The sequence below is a fragment of the Pocillopora verrucosa genome, chromosome 4 (genome assembly GCF_036669915.1).
Source record: "Pocillopora verrucosa isolate sample1 chromosome 4, ASM3666991v2, whole genome shotgun sequence".
NCBI classification, from domain to species: Eukaryota; Metazoa; Cnidaria; class Anthozoa; order Scleractinia; family Pocilloporidae; genus Pocillopora; species Pocillopora verrucosa.
The window spans coordinates 10000532-10020827 of NC_089315.1; the positions used below are offsets into that span (position 1 = coordinate 10000532).

Here is a 20296-nt window from a genome sequence, read left to right on the forward strand (position 1 = left end):
GATGTTTAGTTTGACTGACCAGTTTTTAGAGTAATAGGAAATCACAAATTAAAATAATGACGATAATAATAATAATAATAATAATAATAGTGATAAAAATAGTATTAAGGCTTTATTTACAGAGGTTATAAAATGCACAGCCAAAGACTCGAACTCGGGACAACCGAGAACAAATCCAGTGAGTATCAGTGTGGAGGGCTTGAATCCGGAACCACCAGATTTCAGGTCCAGTTTCTGACTGGAGATAACTTCGTCTAAAATCTGATGGAAGAAATATCCATATGGTTTTAGTTAAGGAAAGCAGCCAAGTTTTTACTCATTTATCTCACTCTTGAGTACAATTTTAATTCTTCGATTTGTTCTTCAAAGGAAACCGCACAGCTGATCACACCTTCATGCTCGTCGCAGTCTGTGGGACAGTTTTTATGGCAGCACTTGCAGAGAGACCTGGATGTTCTCAGTAGAGCACTCGGGTGCAGTGTTGATAACGCAGCTCTGACAGTTCATCTGGCATTACAGCGGATGATCTCGCTAAATGGGGGAAAAACTGGTACGCGCTTTAAAATTAATGTAAAAAACGCGTTTCGGTTAACGGGTAAACTCTTATTCGATGAACTCCCATATTATCGAGGATGAGTAGCTCTTCTCTCTACCAAATCGTGCTTTAGAAACCGGGAATTTCTACTTTTGCCTTGTTTGCAAGATCTGGCCATCAACATAATTTAACTATGACAAATTCCAATGTTAAAGAGTCAATTAGCTCTGGTTGCGAATTTCAAGAAAAGTTAACATATCAACCGTAAGCCCTCGAATTGACTTAAAATTAAATCAAGAGCTGTTTCGTAGGTTTGATTAAATTACTAGTAGATAATGGATGACATGATGTGGTTGTAGAATTTAAAAAAAGGAAAAAAACCGCGTACGAGTCGTTGACTGGTGTTGCTGAATTTTTAGGAGGGAGAACCAATTGATTCTGATGACGTCATATTTACTTTTTCCTTCTCTTTGATAAAACTAAATAGCCAGTTCAGCATATTGTACAAACATTCAGTATCTCTCTCTCTATTTTGTTATCCAGTTTGTTCATTATTGCCCATTGTACCCCTTTTCTCTCTATACTCTCCAGGAGATAACCATGACATGCGTCTTCAAACCCGGGAAAGTCGCCGCAGCTGGGAGAAAGCTTTTTGCTCTGAGATTCTTGTTCCTGTTATCACCGTACGTAATCTCAAAATTGAGTGATTTCTATTTGTTTGTTTTGCTAATTCATTTGCTAAATACGATCTTTATGTGTGTGATTATCGTTTTAGTGTGACTCTTATTTGTGCAATATATTCCTAGCATCTTGACGAGAATCTCCAAAACGCCTCAAGACTTTTGATGGGAGACGAGAGATTTGGTACGCTTTTCCATATTACTTGTTGATACAGTAAAACATGCGTGGCAAGCTAATGATAGTACTAGTAATAGTGGATTGGAGGGTTTAGTGATATCCCTAAAAGAGGCGCTACCTCAACCTAAGCAGTTAGTGAAGCGTATTTTTATGTAGACATCTACGAAACAGGTTTTACTAGTACTTTTATCGTTCAATGGGTTTTTTTCCAATTTTTGCTAGAGCGTGCACGGCACAATTACCACAAACTCAGGCGAAACTGTATGATACAAGCTTGGTAGGCAATAGAGTGTGCAAAATGAGAAGAATTACCCCAAGATGATATTTAAGAATGGAGGAGATTGACTAGTAAATGACAAAATTTCAATATCACGATATTAAGGCTAACAATTTTCGTATGGTGTCCTTTTCAGGGAAGGATCCGCTGGTACGTCAACTTTACGGGTTCGATGAACAGGTAGAAGACTTATCTCAAGGCGTCAGGCCCATGTCTCGCACTCTTTGGAAGTACAGACACCATATAACTGTTGAGGAACTGAGTAGCTCTTTTCAAAGAGAAGTCCTTTCTGGTGGCAGAGAGGAATTAAAAGTGTTGGACGCTTTCCTCAAACAGGTAACGTCAACATATTGCTGCAAAAGGTTGGGGTTCTGTGCTACAAAGATTTTCCTCGTAATTCTAACCCCTTTTTCTGCCTAAATTTCGAGCAGCATCTGCTCATGAAAAACCGAAGGGAGTCTCCTCTTTAAGTCTATCTTCACATGCTTTTTCCTTTTAAACAAATACAGGAACACAAGTTGCGTTTCGTTCAGTTTCTGCCCGATGTTGTTCGCCTTCAACGTTTATTGATGGACAGATTCCACCGACGAATTGACAGAACAGATGCTGAGAATTATACCGTCCGTGAGTTTCTCAAGGACCTTCCAACAGGTATATGATGAGTTACAAATCTCTATCCAATATTGCCAATGCAAAAGGTTGATGTTTTAAGCTGCTTTTCAAACAGTAAGCTGCGGTTAGCAGGTGCACCTTTCCCTGCTAGTTTTTCCACAGGATTCTTTTTGACGACAAGGATGAAGGAGGTGTCAAAGCTGTTGCATTTCCACTCCGCGGAAATGTGACTGCTAGATTTCAATTTTTTAAATTTATTTATTTGTCAGGAAATCTGTTCGTGGTCAAAATTTTCTTGTAAACTCTTCTCAGGTCATCTGCGCAAGTAAATTGCGTCCCAGACAAGATTTTGCTTGACAAGTCTCCGTGTTTGATATTTTTCGTGTGATTTCTTCTGGATCTGGGGGTTTTGTATGAAGTTTACATAAGAGAAAGTTGCCAGTGTAAGTGCAACTATGGTGACTCTGTTAGTAAATTTTAATTCTTCTAAAATCAAATTTGTATCCAGGATCTGTGAAAGACGAGTATACGAACCTGTTCCAGAGTTTCAAGAATGCATGGAATGCTTGCAAGTCGTTTCTCAGTGATCAAGGTACAATGATTGTTCCGTTTTTCCTGAGTACATGGGAGAAGGTTGAAGTAATTCTTGTGACCAACTATTCGCATTTTTGTAAATAGTGTTTGTTTAGTAAATAATCCATTTGAGCCCAGCGTGGTGAGATAAAAAGGGCCTAACTCATGAGTGATGCTAAATTTAGACTCCGATGGGGAGCCAAAGCGTAGTCATGTAATAATATCTTGAACATTCGAATTGCCGGTTTTAAATAAGGAGCACACCGCCGTCTTTTTCTATAGTTTTTCTTTTTATCAATATAATTTTTTAACGTGGTAATTCGTTTCAACTCAGACACCAATTCACTGTTTCCGTTGATTGTTTGCTTTAGCAGTTTTACCTTGCCCGTTTTTGAGTACTCTCATCTGGTTCAATTTGTCTTTGTCATTCTTTACACCCAAAGGTCGCCTGCGCGTCCCACAAGACCTTTGTAACACCACAATGGACAACGACTGTCCAATTGCGATGGTTCTCCCCTGCACCACCGGAATGGGAGTTTGTTCGACCTCGCTCACCTTCTTCTTGGTTAATGCAAATAACGAGTCTCTGGGAGCCTATCGTAGTGCAACTAATCAAGACAGGTACATAATTTTATAATGAACAGCTTACGTGTTGCTGTTTTCTTTTTACCTTCTATAGAAGGAAATAGTTGATCGACGTGATCTGACTCGAGCTATATAAATCGTATAGGCAACACTTTTCTACTTCCTTTAAGTCTCGGGTGTTTGTGAAACTGACTGAGCTGCAACATGAGACTGATATCAGCATCCTGCAGTTAGTTATCATCTCCTCCAAATGCGGCTTCAGAATGAAACACGTCAGGAATTTGGGCCATTATTTTCGATAATAATGTACATTGGAATAGTAACGATGTTGGTAAAAATCATTTGTCATCAGTCCTGCTCAGTCTTGGATAATTACCACCTAAGCATAGGACAATAACTACAAACAATTACAGTCATTATAATACATTCAACTCGTTATCTGTTTTCTGAGTGGCCGAAAGCCTTCGGGGAATTTTCGAAATCAGTGCCTCGGACGTTATCTAGCAGTAGATTATATAATAATTATGTCAAGGACACTCAAGGCCACGGGTAATCATGTCATGTATGACTGCGGTGCACGATTTAAATAAAAATTTCTAAGGGTAATCATGTCAAGTTCGCGCGCTTTGTGTTTCTTGCTGATTTGTATATTTTTATACGTTCAGAAGTAAATTATCAGTTCCACCTACTGTTGTGACCATTTTTTTTTTTCGTTTAGTGTAAATTAAACAATTATTACATTCGGTTTTTATGATATCCAGAACAATCAAGGTCTTGGTAAGGGTTATCAGCCGAAGCCGAAGGATGAGGCTGATAACCCCTATCTCGACCTTGATCATTCTGGATATTATAAAATCTCATCCAATAATTGTTTATAAGTAAGACCCAACTGCACATCTCTTCTATAATATTCTTTTTCATTTATAGTCCCTTGGAGCGTGTCTCCGTATCAGAGGTGACCTTGTCGCACTTAATAGCCTATGATCCTGAGAGAGACCTGCTTCCTCTCATCCTGGCTCATTGTAACTACTCTCTGGAGGTGGGAAAGGAGACCTTAGTTCACTATGATTGGGCGGCTTTGGAGAGACAGCTGATTGACAGGTTGTTGAGGGGAAGGCCTTTTGTCGAGTTCAAGGTAGGGTGGAAGTATTTATTACACATAGCACATGATGAGAAAGAAAATTTTAAGTTTTTTTCAGTGGAACTCGTCTTCACCGCACAAGAATGTATTTATTCTCTTTCATTCTCTTCCTGAATTTGCTTCATCTTGCTGCAAACAGTTTCAATCTCATTTTTGAAAGACGTTTCTCTTAAGAAGATATGTTTCAATCAGTCACGAAAATTTCAGTAGATGGATAAAAAAAGCAAACCTTGTTTGACGTTTCAAAAATAGGACTCCCGTGACAGATACAGTCAGAACAGAAGTTATTCTGACTACACTCAGACGAGTTATTCAATGTGAATAGTTTATTAAGGATGAGTCAGCCAGTCTTGTAGTATACGCATCCTTATATGATCTTAACATGTGTATATTGAAAACTAAGGGTTCTACAAAAAGAACCTGTGCTTTGCCAGATACGAAAAGCCACTCAAAAACCACTCTTTGGAAAATTCGTTCCCACGTCACTCAAACGTCAGAAATTCCATATTTCGAAGGGTAAAGGGTTATATGCATACTGTGTCAGTTTCTGGGAAGTATGATGCAAACAGCAGTGTCGGCCCCATTTCTCAACACTTGGTGCTATTCATCCTTTTGACCTTTTATTTGAATTACCTGCCTCTCTGGTCTGTATCTGATGACCAAAAATTAGAAAGAAAAAAAACAGAACAAAACAAAGCAAAACAAACATTCCTTTTTTAAAACGCGTTTCGAGCTTCGTGACCATCCCTTCACTACTGGAAGAATTGCAACCGAAGTAATTGTAATTTCTGTCAGCGTTTTTTTTTTTACCTTTTGTTTAGGACGAACGTTTTGCGTTCAGCCGAGACACCCGAGATGACGCAGTTTTCACTTCCCTCACTGGAAAAATTCCTCAGGTAAATTTCACCGATTCCATTTTTTTCGTTTTAATGTATACGTTAAACCAGTGGTACTGCAAAGTTCTGGAACAGAAATTTGCTTTCGCCTTAGTTTCACTGATGCACCCAAGAATAAAATATCAAGGTCTGGAATGTTTGAAAAGGAGATTTGATGTTGGTGGGTGTTTAATAACGCTTGATTGGCGATGCAAACAGGGTGTTTTAAATTGGGAAAACATTTCAAATTACCTTCATTTATGCAATATGTTTATTTATTTATTTATTCATGTGTTTTTCCATCTATTTTCTCATTTACTTGCATGCAACCTCACCTTATGTAGTTTCATTGCGAACGAAATCTTGCTTCATTTTTTGTTGTTTTGTCATCTAGTCTCTCTTTGATTGCATTTTTGGGAAACAGGTCTATGATCCGTCTTTACCACGGATAGAGCAGTACATTCCTCTTTCTAACGTGATTTTCCCTCCAGCTATTTCAGTTTACAGAAGCATGTTTTCGGCGCTAAATTGTTTTTGTTACGTCGACAGTAATATATTTATCACATTATTATTATGTTATTGTATGTATGGGTGTGGTCAAGATCGAAGGCACTTACACCAAGTGTTTCTTTAAAGGAATCCATTTCCCGCGTCATCGAAAGTCAGATTATTAATGATCTGCGGTCTTCCTTGTCGGATGTCTGTGATGTTATGTCGTCACTGGATATTGCCATTGGTTTTCTTGCCTCATCGGGTGGTCAGCCGGAGAGGCCTTTAAAATGGTATTTACATGAGGTACTTAAGCTACCCAAAGATCGAGGTCTCAAGAGTGCAACAGTAAGTATATTTCTCCTTTTTACTTGAAAGACTCGCTTAATCGGTCATCCTTCTTAACTGGTGCAACACCAATATTTGAATCAAAATTTTCTTGTTAGGTGTTACAAAAACTCATCCCTAGATGCCAGAGGTTGTATAGTATTCGAACGATGTGTGAGAGATGTCTAATAATTATTTTCTATTAGTTAACTAAAAGAGAAGCCCTGTTTTAGACTCTTTGCTCATATGCCAGGCGTTGTGCTATGTAGGAGTGCTTTGAATCTTGCATGGGTTCTTATGGAATTATGTCATTTTGTTTCAGGCAGAACAGCACTGCAGTTTGTCCCATGCCCTGGCACTGTGGCGGCTTATGGCTCTCGAGAGAGCAAAAATAAAGTCCAGGAATAAACAGGTTAGGTTTGAAATGATTCTCTTCACTCTGGCAAGTTTAATTTTCTGTGTAATTGCCGTCATTACTTGTGGAACTTAAGCCCTATAGCATTCGTTCGTTTGCAAGTAAAAAAACTATTTGAACTACGTTCAAAGTTTGATCGGTGTTTCTGATGTGCTTTACACGAGATATATACCTCATTTTTTCCGCAAGGTTATCACAGGGTATTTTTGATATTAAAGGTTTAGTGACGATTGTTTGAGCTAGTCGGATCCCTTTTAAACAAAAATTTTTTGGGAATTCTTTTTCAGGAGCCGTTTGAGCAATTACCAGACGTTTTCAAGGAAAAACTTCGCTCAAGCGAAAAGGGCAGCCTAAATAGCGTCTTGCGAAAAATCGATATGGACATATTTCTGCCGCAGCTCCTGCAGATTATTCTTCTGAATGTCAAAAAAGATGGCGAAACGATTTCGACGATGAGGTAAGACAGGCTACTCGAGATATTCCATTCTCTAATGCTTCAATTAATTAAGGAACAAAGTCGTTATTCTTATCTTGCAATTCTTACAGTTGCTTCCGTAACTTCAAGAAATGGCGCTTTTTTCTTGCAAGTGTGAACCTATGCCGTACAACCCATGACAGCCACGAGATTTTCTTGCTATGCCCAATGAATAGACTTTTGGCTTAAAACCGTTTTTCCCTTTTTTGTAATTTTTTAGGTGATAGTATTTCCTGGGAGGGATGATATCGTCAGTGTCTTTTCTCGTATTTGAACACTTTACTGCGCCTTGTTGTCCAATTTTCCCTAAACTTCCCCTTTAAATCAAAAGTCCTATCGTATTTTGTAAACGAGCTTGTCGTTCAAGTCCACGCTCAATTCTTTTTAGCACCGGTATTTAAAATGTAAATTGAATATAGTGAAATCCTGATATTACTAGGGGAGAAGAAACAGTTTACGGTACACTCTTTCGTGGCTTTAGAAATCCTTAACTTTTACTGATTAGCCTTGTGAAGTACTATAGTTTAACAGGACGAAGATCTAACTACAAATTTATTGCAGCTTTGAAGATTACTTGGAATGTTGTTTAGCCGACAAAGGCTTGGAACCAATCCCAGGAACAGAGAACATCCCGGAAAGCATCAAAATGATGCACTTAAAGGACGTTTGGAACTCCGCTGTCCAGCTAAGTGACGACTTCCACAAAGATCGTCAAGCAGTTTAATCTCCTGCTTGAGGCGCGGTCAGTTCCAAACTCAAAGGCACTGGTGAAGTTCGTTTTTAAACAGTCTAAGCAGTCAACATTTTTAGTCAGTTAAAAGAAATGAATGGTAAATGCTAAATTTTCATAACAGTTTGGCTTCTGGCTTCAGTTTTCTCTCGTGTAATAATGAGGTACTAGATACACGTAATAAGAAAGAAATATGAAAATGTTGGCATGTAATAAACAATGCCATTTTTGTAGCTACCGTGAGGTACTTCGTTGCTGTAATTTATGAATAGGGCCGGCCTGTTTCTTTTGCCACGTTATTTACCTTTGGTTGAATTGAGTGTTAGAAAAAAACATTATCGATGCCATCCTCTGCGAAATAGTAGAAAAAGCAGAAGCTTTTATGTATATGGAAACTAAAGCAGGACGGTATTATTAATTAATTATTCATATTTTTTTTCTCATACAGTCTAAAGATAAATCAAAATGATACAGCTGAGAATGATATTAGCATGGCATGCAAGTTTGAACCGCACTTTGAATTCAGTAATGTCAAGTTAGTATAGAAAAGTATCTCTTCCATTAAACTTTTGAATAAATTTTTTCTTTGCTGGTGTTGGTGTCTTCTAAAGTGATGAAATAAGCACCCCACCCGAAGTTATGCCTGGACAAAATTTTGTGCATAGGAAAGGTCCTGATGAAAAGAAACTTTGTCACAGTACTTCCTGTTGTGATTGGAGTTGATTCAATTCACCGCTTTTCCCTCTGGGCCATCGTTTCTGCCAATTTAGTCGTAAAAAAGACGAAAACTGACTAACCGGTTCTTGAGCCAACACTTTCCAGGCTAGGAGAGGAAAAAACTTTTTACGGCTACTTACGGACTGAAATTTTATACTTCTAGCGTCTGTAATGTTTTAAGATACTTCTTGGGCTGTACTACACAAATAAACATGTAGTTTCTTCTGTCGGCTTAAAGCATCGTTGACATTTGTAAAGCAGCCGTTACAGTCGACTATTACCAGCCAAACTTTTTGGTACAGTCCAGTACAATTTTGTACTCTTGTTTTGTATGCTAATCCAAACGGCTCAACTTTTTTTATCCACGAGGCGCTGGATGAAAGGAATGAGGCTTAGTTGATAACAACATGTTAACCTTTATTGCTGATAATTGATTTACTGAAAATCGATTAAGTTAATTTTCGCTCATTCAAACCTGGAGGTGCCTAATTTTAGTATTACATTTAAGCTGAAGTGAATTTTGTGCTCTTGTTTTTGTTTGCTAATCGAAACGGCTCAAATTTTCATCCACGACCCACTGGATGGAAGGGATGAAGCTTAATTGATACCAATATGAGTTACTAAGAATTGATTGAAGTTGTAACGTAATCGTCAATTTAAACCTGGCAAGTGCCTTATTTTAATACTACATGTGAGCCGGACCACAATTTTTAAGTTGATTATAACATCGAAAACATTCATTCTGCATGTTTGGAGAGTCCTTTCAAATTGCGATTTAGGATTAATATAAATTCTGGCAACTCAAATAACGTATGAACGACAAAATCTGAAAGGTTCTTGAACTCCAAAAATTAGAGCCTCAGGACATCATGGACCTCCTGCGTCCTTGGTCTTTTTCACGCACATCTAACGCAAGCTCGCACGCGTGAACTATGTGCATTACTTTGACTTGATCAGGAGTCTCATCCAAATCGGAGCTGTTATTAAAGACCCTCGATAAGTACTCACCGAGTCTGGAAATAAATAGGAAGAAGATTATACTCTGAGAACAATACAAATTTTCCGTCCTCTAACGCTGACAAGGTGGATGACCCATGAGCACAAATTGCTCATAGGTGTGTTACAAGAGTAGTTAAGTCAGAGAACACAGAAAACCAAGATTTTAGACTTTCCAACCATATAAAAAGATAAAGAGACCTAAAGCTACCCCTTCAGCCTTACGTATCTCGATTTCCTTATCACTTAGCGATTAATTTGGTCCCTAACTGTGGGCATAAACGGTTTTTATGTTCCTTAAGGAAGGATAAGATTTTTACTAGATGGCACCCTTGACTTCCCCTTTAGTTTGTACTTTAAAAGTGCTATTTCTAGGGATTTTATCGTGCCTTAAGCATTATTTGTAGTTTGCAGAATATAGTGTATTGTACCGTAAACAGCGTTTTGAACTCTACGCACTTAGTAAGCAGAATTAAAACCTTTACGGACTGTTGTAACTTTCCAAGTATACCCTTGTAAATTAGACAAATTTACAAGTGGAATTAGTATGGCAGTGAACTGTTTTCGTTGCCAATGTAAAGTTTCTCGCGTATGGTTATTGATAGTGTATGTGTTATACGGTACGTAAAACTACTAAATTTGGGTAATAAAACTGGTGAACTGTAATTTATTATAAAAAGTATACTGTACTACACACTTTGCATGTGTTGCATAGATATATCATTGAGCTGTGGCGTTAAAAGTATTTCTTTGCTTTATGTAAAATATAGTAATTACCCCATTTCACGATTTCTTTCTTCTTCATGAACAAGCAGCAAACTGATGACTTCAATCACTCTTCTCAAAAACAAGTCAACTTCCATTCTTTTCAATGCTGCACTTAGTAATGCAATTGTATCTCGTGGCATTTCTTCTTTAAAACTTTCTGAAATCTCTTCAAACGGATCCTGAAAGAATTGAAAAATTAAGATCCATCAAAAAGAAAAGAAACAAATCCAGTCTATCATCTCCACAAGTTATGCTCTGTATTTTGGGGTATCGTTCGTCAGTTTATGATTAGCTGATCGTTATGGGGAACTAATTTTGGCAGACGGAATGCACTTTTTTGACTGCGAATGTTACAGAGAGAACAAGAATAAACGTATGGACTGTTTATCGGGACAAAAAAGTAGTCTTTGTGTGGAGGTAACCTAAAATATTTCGAAAGAAAGGAATGGCGAAAGGAAAGGGCTGGTCTGGGGGATCGTAACCTCTGGACAGGAAACATCTTGCCATCACCCAAAAGATGACATTTTTTTTCAAACGAAGGTGATTTGAATCTTCTGTAACAGCAATTGACTAAAACACACCTGTCTATTCCTGAACAAGAATTTCGCACGCGCTTCGGCAATTGTGGACCACAAATCCAAGATGTGACACAGACAGCAAGACTGTTGAGCCTATGAGATAGCAAAGTAATGAAATAAAGATAAAAATGGTAAATAAAAATTAAAGAAAGGGCAAGATGCATGCCATCCAAATCCTCATACACTTAGAGAATACTACTTCTTGGATTCAATTCAATTCGAGGTTTCCCAGTGCTCTGTTCAAAGCAATTTTTTTACATTCTTATCAGGTGTATTTTTTGAATACCCATACTAAGACACACAGAGGTAGTTGATAAAATCAGCGATCTTTTCAATAGTCAAGGCACCACAAACTGTTGCCTGGTCTTCTCCTGCAGTATATCGCTTCTCCCCTCCTTCCCATGCACCTGCGTTTATTTCAAAATTGTCAGTTCAGCCCTGGTGTTTATGTAAGGCTGGCCACAGTCGAGGTCGGACGTTTCACTCAGAAAGTATAGTACATGTAAAAAACTTTTTTTCAATCTAAATTTTTGAAACAACCTTTTACTATTGAAAGTAATTAAGCGATCGAGATCGAGTATCATGACAGCAATATTGCTCCTGTTGCATTAAGAATAATTACCTACCTTCTTACTCCTTAAGTTCGACTTTCCATCACCAAGAAGAAGAAGATTCTTCAGATAATCGTAGACTTTCGTTTCTGGATCTCCACCTGTCGTTGACAGGAAACCAATTGCCATTTCCAGTGTTGAAAGTAATTCACTCACGTTCCTAAGTTCCTTCAATTCCGACAGAATCTGAGTGCGAGTATTACCATCAATTGACACCTTAAAAAAAGAACGACAAATGTTGTTTAAAATGATTACTATCCACCAGAATTGTTTAATCTCACATGTGGTTTTCATAGTTTATCACCAGATAAACTTCTATTGTTTAAAAGGGGTAAGTCTAAAGAAACTGTAGTGCTGCGTCGGGGAGGAGTATAACAGTATACCTTGGTGTTATCAACTTAGTTTATAATATAAATTTGCTTCCATAAGGGATACTAAAGCTAACGTCTCGGGCGTTACCCCTTCGTCAGAGCGAAACCCTTCGACCCGAGAACCCTATTCTTTATTTGTTCAGAGCTGGCATTTTCACCTGCATAATGTAACGTTTGATACAATTTTTTCGATCATTACGACTACTTATATCTTCTAGTTGTAATTTCTGGTGAGATTTGTGTATAACTATTACAACAAATTAAATCCTGTCTCTTAACAGACCAGTCACGTACGAATTTTGAATATCTTACTACAAGGCTAACCTGTGGAATCTTTTCCCTCAACTTGACGAAGGACATATGGCGGTCATCTTCATGAAACACGAAATCATCCAGCTTAAAAGATAGAGAAGCGAAAATTGACTAAGTGTACTTAACGACAGTGAGTTTAACTGTTGGTTTGTAGAACTAGCGAATTCCATACCACTACTCTAGTGTGGGACAGGCGCATTTCCAGAAATTCAGTTTTGCGTTTCGTATCACTCTGGTCTACAGATTGTATGATTCCCTAAATTTACTTGATCGCGCCGTATAGGAAATTCAGCCATAAAGAAGTCGTCTCCAAACTGAGTGACTTATGGAAACGACAAAGAAAATTGATGACAAAGGGAGAGCTATGAAAACGTCGGGATTGAAATTAGGGAGTTTAAAAACTGTTCGGCATAATATATTTATTTAGTGTTATGTTTTGCAGCTCATGATTTTGTCTCTTAGACGGTAACCTATTCTTATCACGAAACAGACAAAATAGTTTGTGCTTTTTCTCGGAAACAAACTGTAACATGTACCTTAAACTCCACGATAGGCCTTCCACGAATGAACTTATCGACTATTTGCTTCTGGAGGGCTTCCCAGTTGTACTGCAATGACGTCTCCTTTCCCACCTCTAGTGTGTAGGTGCAGTTGGCTAGCATCACTGGTAGCAAGTCTTTTTCTGAGTCATACGTTACCAACTGCGACGACGAAACCTCCGTAAAAGGAATCTTGGCGATAGTACTATCATTTAGACCCAAAATATTTGGAGTGAATCGAAAATATATACTCACTGAAGTAAAGAAGATCAGAGATAGGCAAATACGTAGTTGAGGGGAGGGTTAGGGTTGTAAGCTGCACGGTTCTCCTCTTTAACCCGAAAGAAAATGACGATTTATAATACTATAGGAACGTGGTATGCCCTCAAATGCCAGTAATATATTGGTGTTGAACTCCCTCCTTAAAAGGAGTCCTGGCCCGGACAAAATCTCGTTATCACTACCACTACAATTTGTTGTACAGTCCATGTGTGTTAGACTCCCCACCCTTATGGGAAAAAAATAAAAGACTGAGATATGGCACCGTTTCAAGTAATCATGAAATACATATCAACCTTTAAAGGGTATTCTGAAGATGACAAAAATTTGATCGGAATTAGAAAAAGAGCACCGACCTCACAATCGGTGCGTAAGCTAAAAAAGCAGTCTATATTAGAACTCAATACCAACAAAATGATTCTCGAATCTAGCTCGATTGGAGATGGAGGGATATGTAATATGCCTAAGAGATTGGAATATGTTTACCCAAGTGACAATTGCGACCCTTACATGATAATAACCTCAATGACATCCAATTTTTTGCAATTCTGTACTCTAGTGTCACTTATGTAACTGAATTAATTTAAATACCGTGTCCTTTCGTCAGATCCAAAAGCACTGTGGTATGTTTCCACCATTTCATTATGTGTATTGACCAAGAAGAACAGTAAAGCTTTGCAACAAACACCTGGGCCAGCTTCAGCTGGTAGCAATACTGACATGGTGGAGGTCATATCAATTGGTTTCGAGCACTGTTCTTGAGAAGGAGTAAAACGACCTGCCGAAAAGAAATATTAAGAACGCACTACGATTAGTAAGCAATGTAAATACCAATTGTTCTTCTGAACCCGTTATGGATGTCCTTGTGTTACTTTACTAGATTTTAAATGAACTGTAGCATGATCATTATGAAACACTACACTGTTACCCCTTAAGTTCTTAAAAAGTTTTTAGCAAACGTTTTCCGCTCACCTTGCGAACTGAGCTGGAGGCGAACTTGATCCCAAGCAGTGCGAAAACTTTCGAATAACTTTGTGACGCTTTCCTTGTGATCTGAAAAGTGAAGTAAAACGTTGGTTCAGATCTGCCACTAATTCTGAGAACGAAGTTACCCAAAGAGGAATTTCGACAAAAAAGCGAGTTTTTTTCCAGATTTGTAGCACCAACCCCTTGTCACTATCTGCAGCTTCGAAGAAGGAAGAAAGAGGGAAGAGGCTTGATCCATAACATCAATTCTCGCTGTCACCAGCAAGTGCTGTGGCCGTATTATTTCCGGTCCATAGAGAGTAAAATGTTCATTTTGGGTAAGAGTAAGCTTGGATTTTTGGATCATGATGAGAAAATGACTATTAATTTATTTTTCTGAAATGCTGCATCACTTAATTCCTGTCATGCTGTCCACATTGGTCGTGCAAATAAGCTATTTTGCTGTCGCCCTTCTTGACTCAAAAGCAAGGTAGGGTATTTTATTCAGGGCCTACAAAAAATATCAAAGGGTATCAGCTTCGGGAAATCAATCGTCCATACAATAGCGTGTGATATGAGAGTGGGCAGTCTGATCGGAAGCCGTTCCAGTGACTGAGCGTGCGATTTGTGCCTCGGTAGCTGGTGAAAGATATCATCAGAGTCAAAACGAGAACAGCTGTTTGTTTGAAAATTATTGTTCGGTTTAGCTGCGATGTTGTGTAAGATAATTAAGCTACAATTGTTTTTTGGGTAGATCTCTGTCCAAGACGAGAGTAGACTTTTGAATGATCATTCACTTTCTCTAACCATCTAACTCGTCAGGTTAATCCTCAACATAATTTCCAACTTTACCTTTAGACAATTCTTTCAAAACCTCCCGTATCTTGAACTTATTAGCGTCATCTCGGTTGATTCGTCGATTAAAGCGATCAGTTAGTATTCTAAGCAAAGCCAAAATATCCGGTAAGTGACGTACTGCACGAAGTCTGTGCTCCTACGAAAAAGAAAAAAGAGTCTGTTTGTGTTCATGATCAAAATTAGAGTCGCCTTTTACCAAAGAGTTTCCTGTAATTCCATTCACACAGTACCTCCTTAAGAAATTTTCCAAGGATCTTGCATGAATCCTTGTTTGACCTGACGTCTTGAAACTGACGAATGACATGCTCAACAGTTAAACGAGTTCTGTATTTCCAAAAGGTGGGGTGTCCAGGATGAATGTCTGCTGCTGAGCGAGGAGGCGTGGGGTCGTCCACCTCGTAAATCTCCCGCATGAGGGAATCACTCCCTACAAAAAGGCCACGAAGTTGAAGCTTGATCACAGATATTTATTTCAGATAAAAAAATAATCACAGCTTTATGCACGTTTCAAAATTCAGCTCAGATTTGTCAGACTTGTCATTTACAATAGGAGACTTATGCTCTGTTAAAAGCTTTATAGCTTTTACCACCGTCATTAAAAGCTATGGGCAAACTTATGACTTTGGGTGCGCTTTGATTTTACAAATAGTTACGAAGCCAACCAAATTACATTACAAAAAAACTATTATTGAAACAACGTTGGGGAGTTTGCATCGCCCTAGTTACGATTATAAAGCCTTTCTATCTTATTTCACTCGTTTCAGTCACGGTAAATTGAGGCAAAATAAATTCTTAAGGCTATAATTAGACTATTGACCCGAAAAAGGAGTTAGAAATCCCAATGAGGTCATTTACGAAAGTACCCCTTGAGGTCTTACTGAAAAAATATCGTCACTACCTAATCTCTTATCGTTGACAGACAGAGTATAGAAATTCTGCAGTCGTTCCTCCAAATTCTGTACAAAGAGAACAAAATTAGGATTAAAATAGTTAATAACTTGAAAGGTGATATAATGCCAAGGAATAACACAGAATGCCACGGTATGGTGGGTTCCTTTCCAGCATAGCTCCAGCGGAGCCTCCACGCTTACATATCGACGACTCGGTGAAGCGAAGTCGTGTAAAAAGCCAACTTTTTTGGCTTCAAATGAAGCTTTCCGACCTAACTTAGAGAATCGTAAGGACTGACTAGCATTATTTATAATTATGACGAAGCCAATTCGAATAATTTTTAACAGTCTGGACACAATTGATTTTCGGCCGAGTTCGTCCGTCCGTTTAACGCTTAATATCGGTGATCAGACACGCGGTAAAGAAAATACAACCTGAGCTCCTCTTTCAGCGTCATTTTAATTCACATGTTATTTGCATCGATTGATTTACGGAAGTGTCAAACTTATGCATAGCTGAAGTACTGTACATCACTTCTAAGGAAAGTTTTAAACTTCGGTCAAAATAGGTATAACTGAGTTGCTAGAAAATGCCAAGCTAACCTACAAAAAATGGTCGGTGTCTGGTCGATTCTTACCCATGGTCGTTCGCACCCAGTTGTTTCGTACCCAAGTGCAGTCGATTCGTACCCAAGTTTGAGTCGGTTCTTACCGTAGTTTGAGTCACTTCTTACCCAAAACGCTGATCGACTCATACATTTATTCGAAATCCCTCACACACGAGCCAATTGTTAACATGGATAACATCCTGTATTAGTTTGGGTAACGACCGAGCTGGATAAGAAACGACACGAACGTCCAGTAACCCTAAAAATGCATTTTAATTAAATATAGCAAACATATTTTGAACCCAAAGACACAAATTACTATGAAAAAAAAATACATATAAAATGAGAAAAGCAAAGAAGCAAAAATCCACAAATACGTGCGATATCAGCACTGCATGAAACACTGGCCTCTTACCATGCAAACAGGTTCCAAAAACACGGTAGAAAAGTGATTTTCCCATTCTCTCCGTTCCGCTTTAGTTAACCACTTTGCAATACCATCTGTTCCTCCTTAAACGTAGATACAAAACTATACAATTTGAAGTAACAGGTTTCTCTCGTAACTAAGCTGTCTACAAAATATGAACGCTTTTTATGATAAATCAGTATTTTTTTAACCCACAAGACCGCTTGTCTGAATACATTTTGCCCCGCATATTAGTGTTCAACAATATTGTTAAAGATCTGTTAATCGATATTTGAAAACATCGATCCAAAATAATTACCCTCATTTCCACGCATGTGCATGGCACGTCGGCGTCAAATTGAGGAAAAATACGCAAAACACTACTTTACCAAGATGACAAACTTACAATACGGAAGGAAGTAAATAAAAAAGGAACGAAAGCTTTTAAGGGTAAGTTGGAGAAGATTAACACGGATTGTTAAGATGACGTTCTCAGGAGATACAAACTTTGACGCAGCACCTCCAAAATTGTCACTGAGTGCTTTAGGGGCAAAATGAGATTCCTTTCGGACATGGCTGCCATATGGGTAACATGCTTTATTTGATTTGAAAGAATGCGACTTACTATTTGTTGCACGATACACAATCTCAGCTAACACACTATGAATCATCAGCACCACTTCATCCACGCTCCTTTCCAGGCTTTCCGATATATTTTCCACATCATTGACGAGATGTACCCAGAGGAAACCCCCAACATTCCGTGGTTGAACATCTAACTCCTTTATTAGCTGACTAACGACCTTGGATTAAGAGCAGATCAACTGTGTGTGAATATTGACTGATAAAGGAACGTTTTCTTTAATGTCACACTGGAAACAATGAGTGGTCAAGTCCGAATCAGTCCCTGCAAAAAGATATTGTTTGTAAACTGTTGTATCTTTCATCGCCGAAAGCTCCAGCTCCTGACAATAGAAAATGGATCCGTTGTCTTCTGAGGTGTGTTAGGGATTATGATAGAACTGATGTGGTTAATTTCTTGAGATGAATTCGATTTGCCTATTGATGACTCATAGGAAATAAGCAGAACTAATGAGAACAGATTGCGTCTTGAATTAAGTGCAACATGTCATACATGTTACGTTCTAAAGTTTCTTGTTTTCCTCGGCTAGCATGAGATATTTAACGCCGCTCTATATTAATTATTAATGAATGAAATAGCCTTTGACGAGAGAAATAGATTGCTTTGGAACTATCAAAGTTTAACACTATTCTGTTGTCTACCTCAGGCTGTTCTTGGGCTGCGGACAGCATCGCTGAATGGAGAATAAACCTCAAGAGGCTCAACATAGTAGGAGACAGATCTCTTTCAGAACCCACGATGCGTTTGGGGGTTCCCAAGATGTGACCTTTGTTAGATCGGTCTTCCCTAAAAATGCAATGTATCATGCAACTGTTGAGTTACTCTGCAGTGACGGTCTCTCCTGTATAGAATTCTTTACTTCGTTTTCGAATTGAGTTGAATTTGCTCTTTATTCTATGTGCTACTCTTCCCCCGACAAGATTCCCATTTCTAACTCGACCTAGATTTTTGGAAAAATTTTTCGTGACTTACATCCCACGAAAAATAAATATATTAATGCAGTATCACATACTGACGTTAGCTTTATCCAGTTTGCTTTTGACCAGTTTCCATTAATTTTCCCCTTGCATAATCAAAAATTACGTAAAAAGTGTTTCATTTTACTTCGGTGGAATAAGGTGAATACCTTGATTTATTATATGGACTTGAGTATTTTACCGAGAACTATAAAACGCTAGTACAATCAATACGATCTCCTCATCAGGGAACCGAGTGGCGTATTTTTCGTATGTAACATGAGTGGCGATATTGAGCAACCACGTCACAATTTCCGCCTTTTCAAACTTTGTTGAATGTATTTATTTGCCAAAGGCAGGTAAATTTACAATAGGACAAGGTTGTCCCCTACAAGGTAAATTACCTCTCCCTTTTCCCTACAAACAGACAAAATTGAAGCACTTACAAGCCCCCATGCTATGAAATAACAAAAAAACTTTGATAAGTCTTAGATAAAAGAAAGATTTTAGTTTTTTAACGAAAGACGGTAGTTCCTTTTCAGCTCTTATGTTATCTGGTGAGACGTTCCATATGTTACTGATTCTTACAAAAAAGGAATCTCTATGAAGTGAGGTTTTAGCTTTCTTATTTTTGAGAAAAAGACCAGAGGCGCCATGGCACGAGCATCAAACTTGGTCTGTTGGTCATTTGGAATATTGAATGGCCGCAAAATTTTTTTGTGGCAAATGAAGAAGATATAACTACATTTTCCGAACAACAAAAGAACGAGAACACCATGAAGAAACAGCTGCATGATCTAAATATTTTCAAGGAATTTTTCGAAAGTTGCGACGAGACAAAGGTAAATTTTTGCCCTGTCCGAGCTAAATTGCCTACAAAGGTTCGTAGCGAGGCTGAAAATAAAAGTATTTTATGCTTCAAGTTAGAGTGAGTAATCGAATTTTCATTAAGCTTATAACACCAGTTCACATGTATTTTTGCCTATCTGACGGTTTTACATGTAAACTTTTCAATAATTTGGGCGCCGAGTATTTTGTTTCTTTTGATACCCGGTATTTTTTAAAAGCTATGTATAATTTACATCCGCATAATTAAAATAAAATTATACGTGTGTCTCAAGGATATGAAATTTATGTTCTCGTGGCACGAATAATATCACACTCGTTCGCCGCGCTCCGACGTAAAATTCATATCTCCTCGCCACCATGTAACAGTCTCCATAAATAATCTAATGACTGCGAAAAAAAAAATCGCAACTGATGTATATAATTTTTATACATACCCATAAATCGACGTAACCCTAACAAGAACATTCAAAAAGTACATAGAAGTAATTTTGTAGATACCGTGTAAGTACGCAGCGTAGGATAAGTAGCTAACGAAGGGCTAACGCTCGAAATGTAACCTTTAAAACTCTTTACGGTGGCCAATTTACGTCATTAACTCAGTTGAGAATACTTGATTACCTTGAGTTACGTAGCGTTTAGTAAGTATGCGTAAATACTAATAAGGCAAAATATCAGATACCGGCGTGCCAGTCTGTTGTTAGAAACCAAACAGTGTCCTTGGCCTCCGATCGGAACCGACGAGTCACAGTAAGGGCAATCGCGCTGCTGGTATGGTTTGCCACACTATGAAGAGATAACTATGCGATTATAATGCTGTTACTACTTATAAATAATACGCCAGGCCCATTTGTATAAAGGGCTAACTGATAACATTATCCAACAAATCGCTATCCAGCGGATAAGTGACAGCAAAACGTTAGCGTTATCCACCGGATAGAGATTTATCCTGTGGATAGTGTTATACGACCTTCGAACAGCCGGGGCCAGGTTATTTCAGTAAAGCCGTTCTATAAGATAAGTCAACCAATATAATAGGTCGATCTTTCAATCAATCTTT

The 20296-nt window shown here is 38.2% G+C and overlaps 1 protein-coding gene and 1 pseudogene across 1 annotated transcript in view; one reads left to right on the forward strand and one right to left on the reverse strand.

Moving 5' to 3' along the window:
* LOC131797155 (E3 ubiquitin-protein ligase rnf213-alpha) overlaps nucleotides 1-8164 on the forward strand; it is a 44572-nt gene extending 36408 nt beyond the window's left edge. The window contains exons 58-70 of the mRNA XM_066165808.1: nucleotides 370-556; nucleotides 1130-1218; nucleotides 1342-1399; nucleotides 1807-2006; nucleotides 2180-2321; nucleotides 2791-2874; nucleotides 3299-3476; nucleotides 4368-4575; nucleotides 5403-5477; nucleotides 6093-6293; nucleotides 6595-6684; nucleotides 6975-7144; nucleotides 7724-8164. Of these exons, the coding sequence (XP_066021905.1) occupies nucleotides 370-556; nucleotides 1130-1218; nucleotides 1342-1399; nucleotides 1807-2006; nucleotides 2180-2321; nucleotides 2791-2874; nucleotides 3299-3476; nucleotides 4368-4575; nucleotides 5403-5477; nucleotides 6093-6293; nucleotides 6595-6684; nucleotides 6975-7144; nucleotides 7724-7886 (1845 nt within the window). The 3' untranslated portion in view covers nucleotides 7887-8164. The remainder of the gene's footprint in view (nucleotides 1-369; nucleotides 557-1129; nucleotides 1219-1341; nucleotides 1400-1806; nucleotides 2007-2179; nucleotides 2322-2790; nucleotides 2875-3298; nucleotides 3477-4367; nucleotides 4576-5402; nucleotides 5478-6092; nucleotides 6294-6594; nucleotides 6685-6974; nucleotides 7145-7723) is intronic.
* Nucleotides 8165-9039: 875 nt separating this feature from the next.
* The window catches only part of LOC131797154 (E3 ubiquitin-protein ligase rnf213-alpha-like), a 53632-nt pseudogene continuing 42375 nt past the window's right edge, over nucleotides 9040-20296 (reverse strand).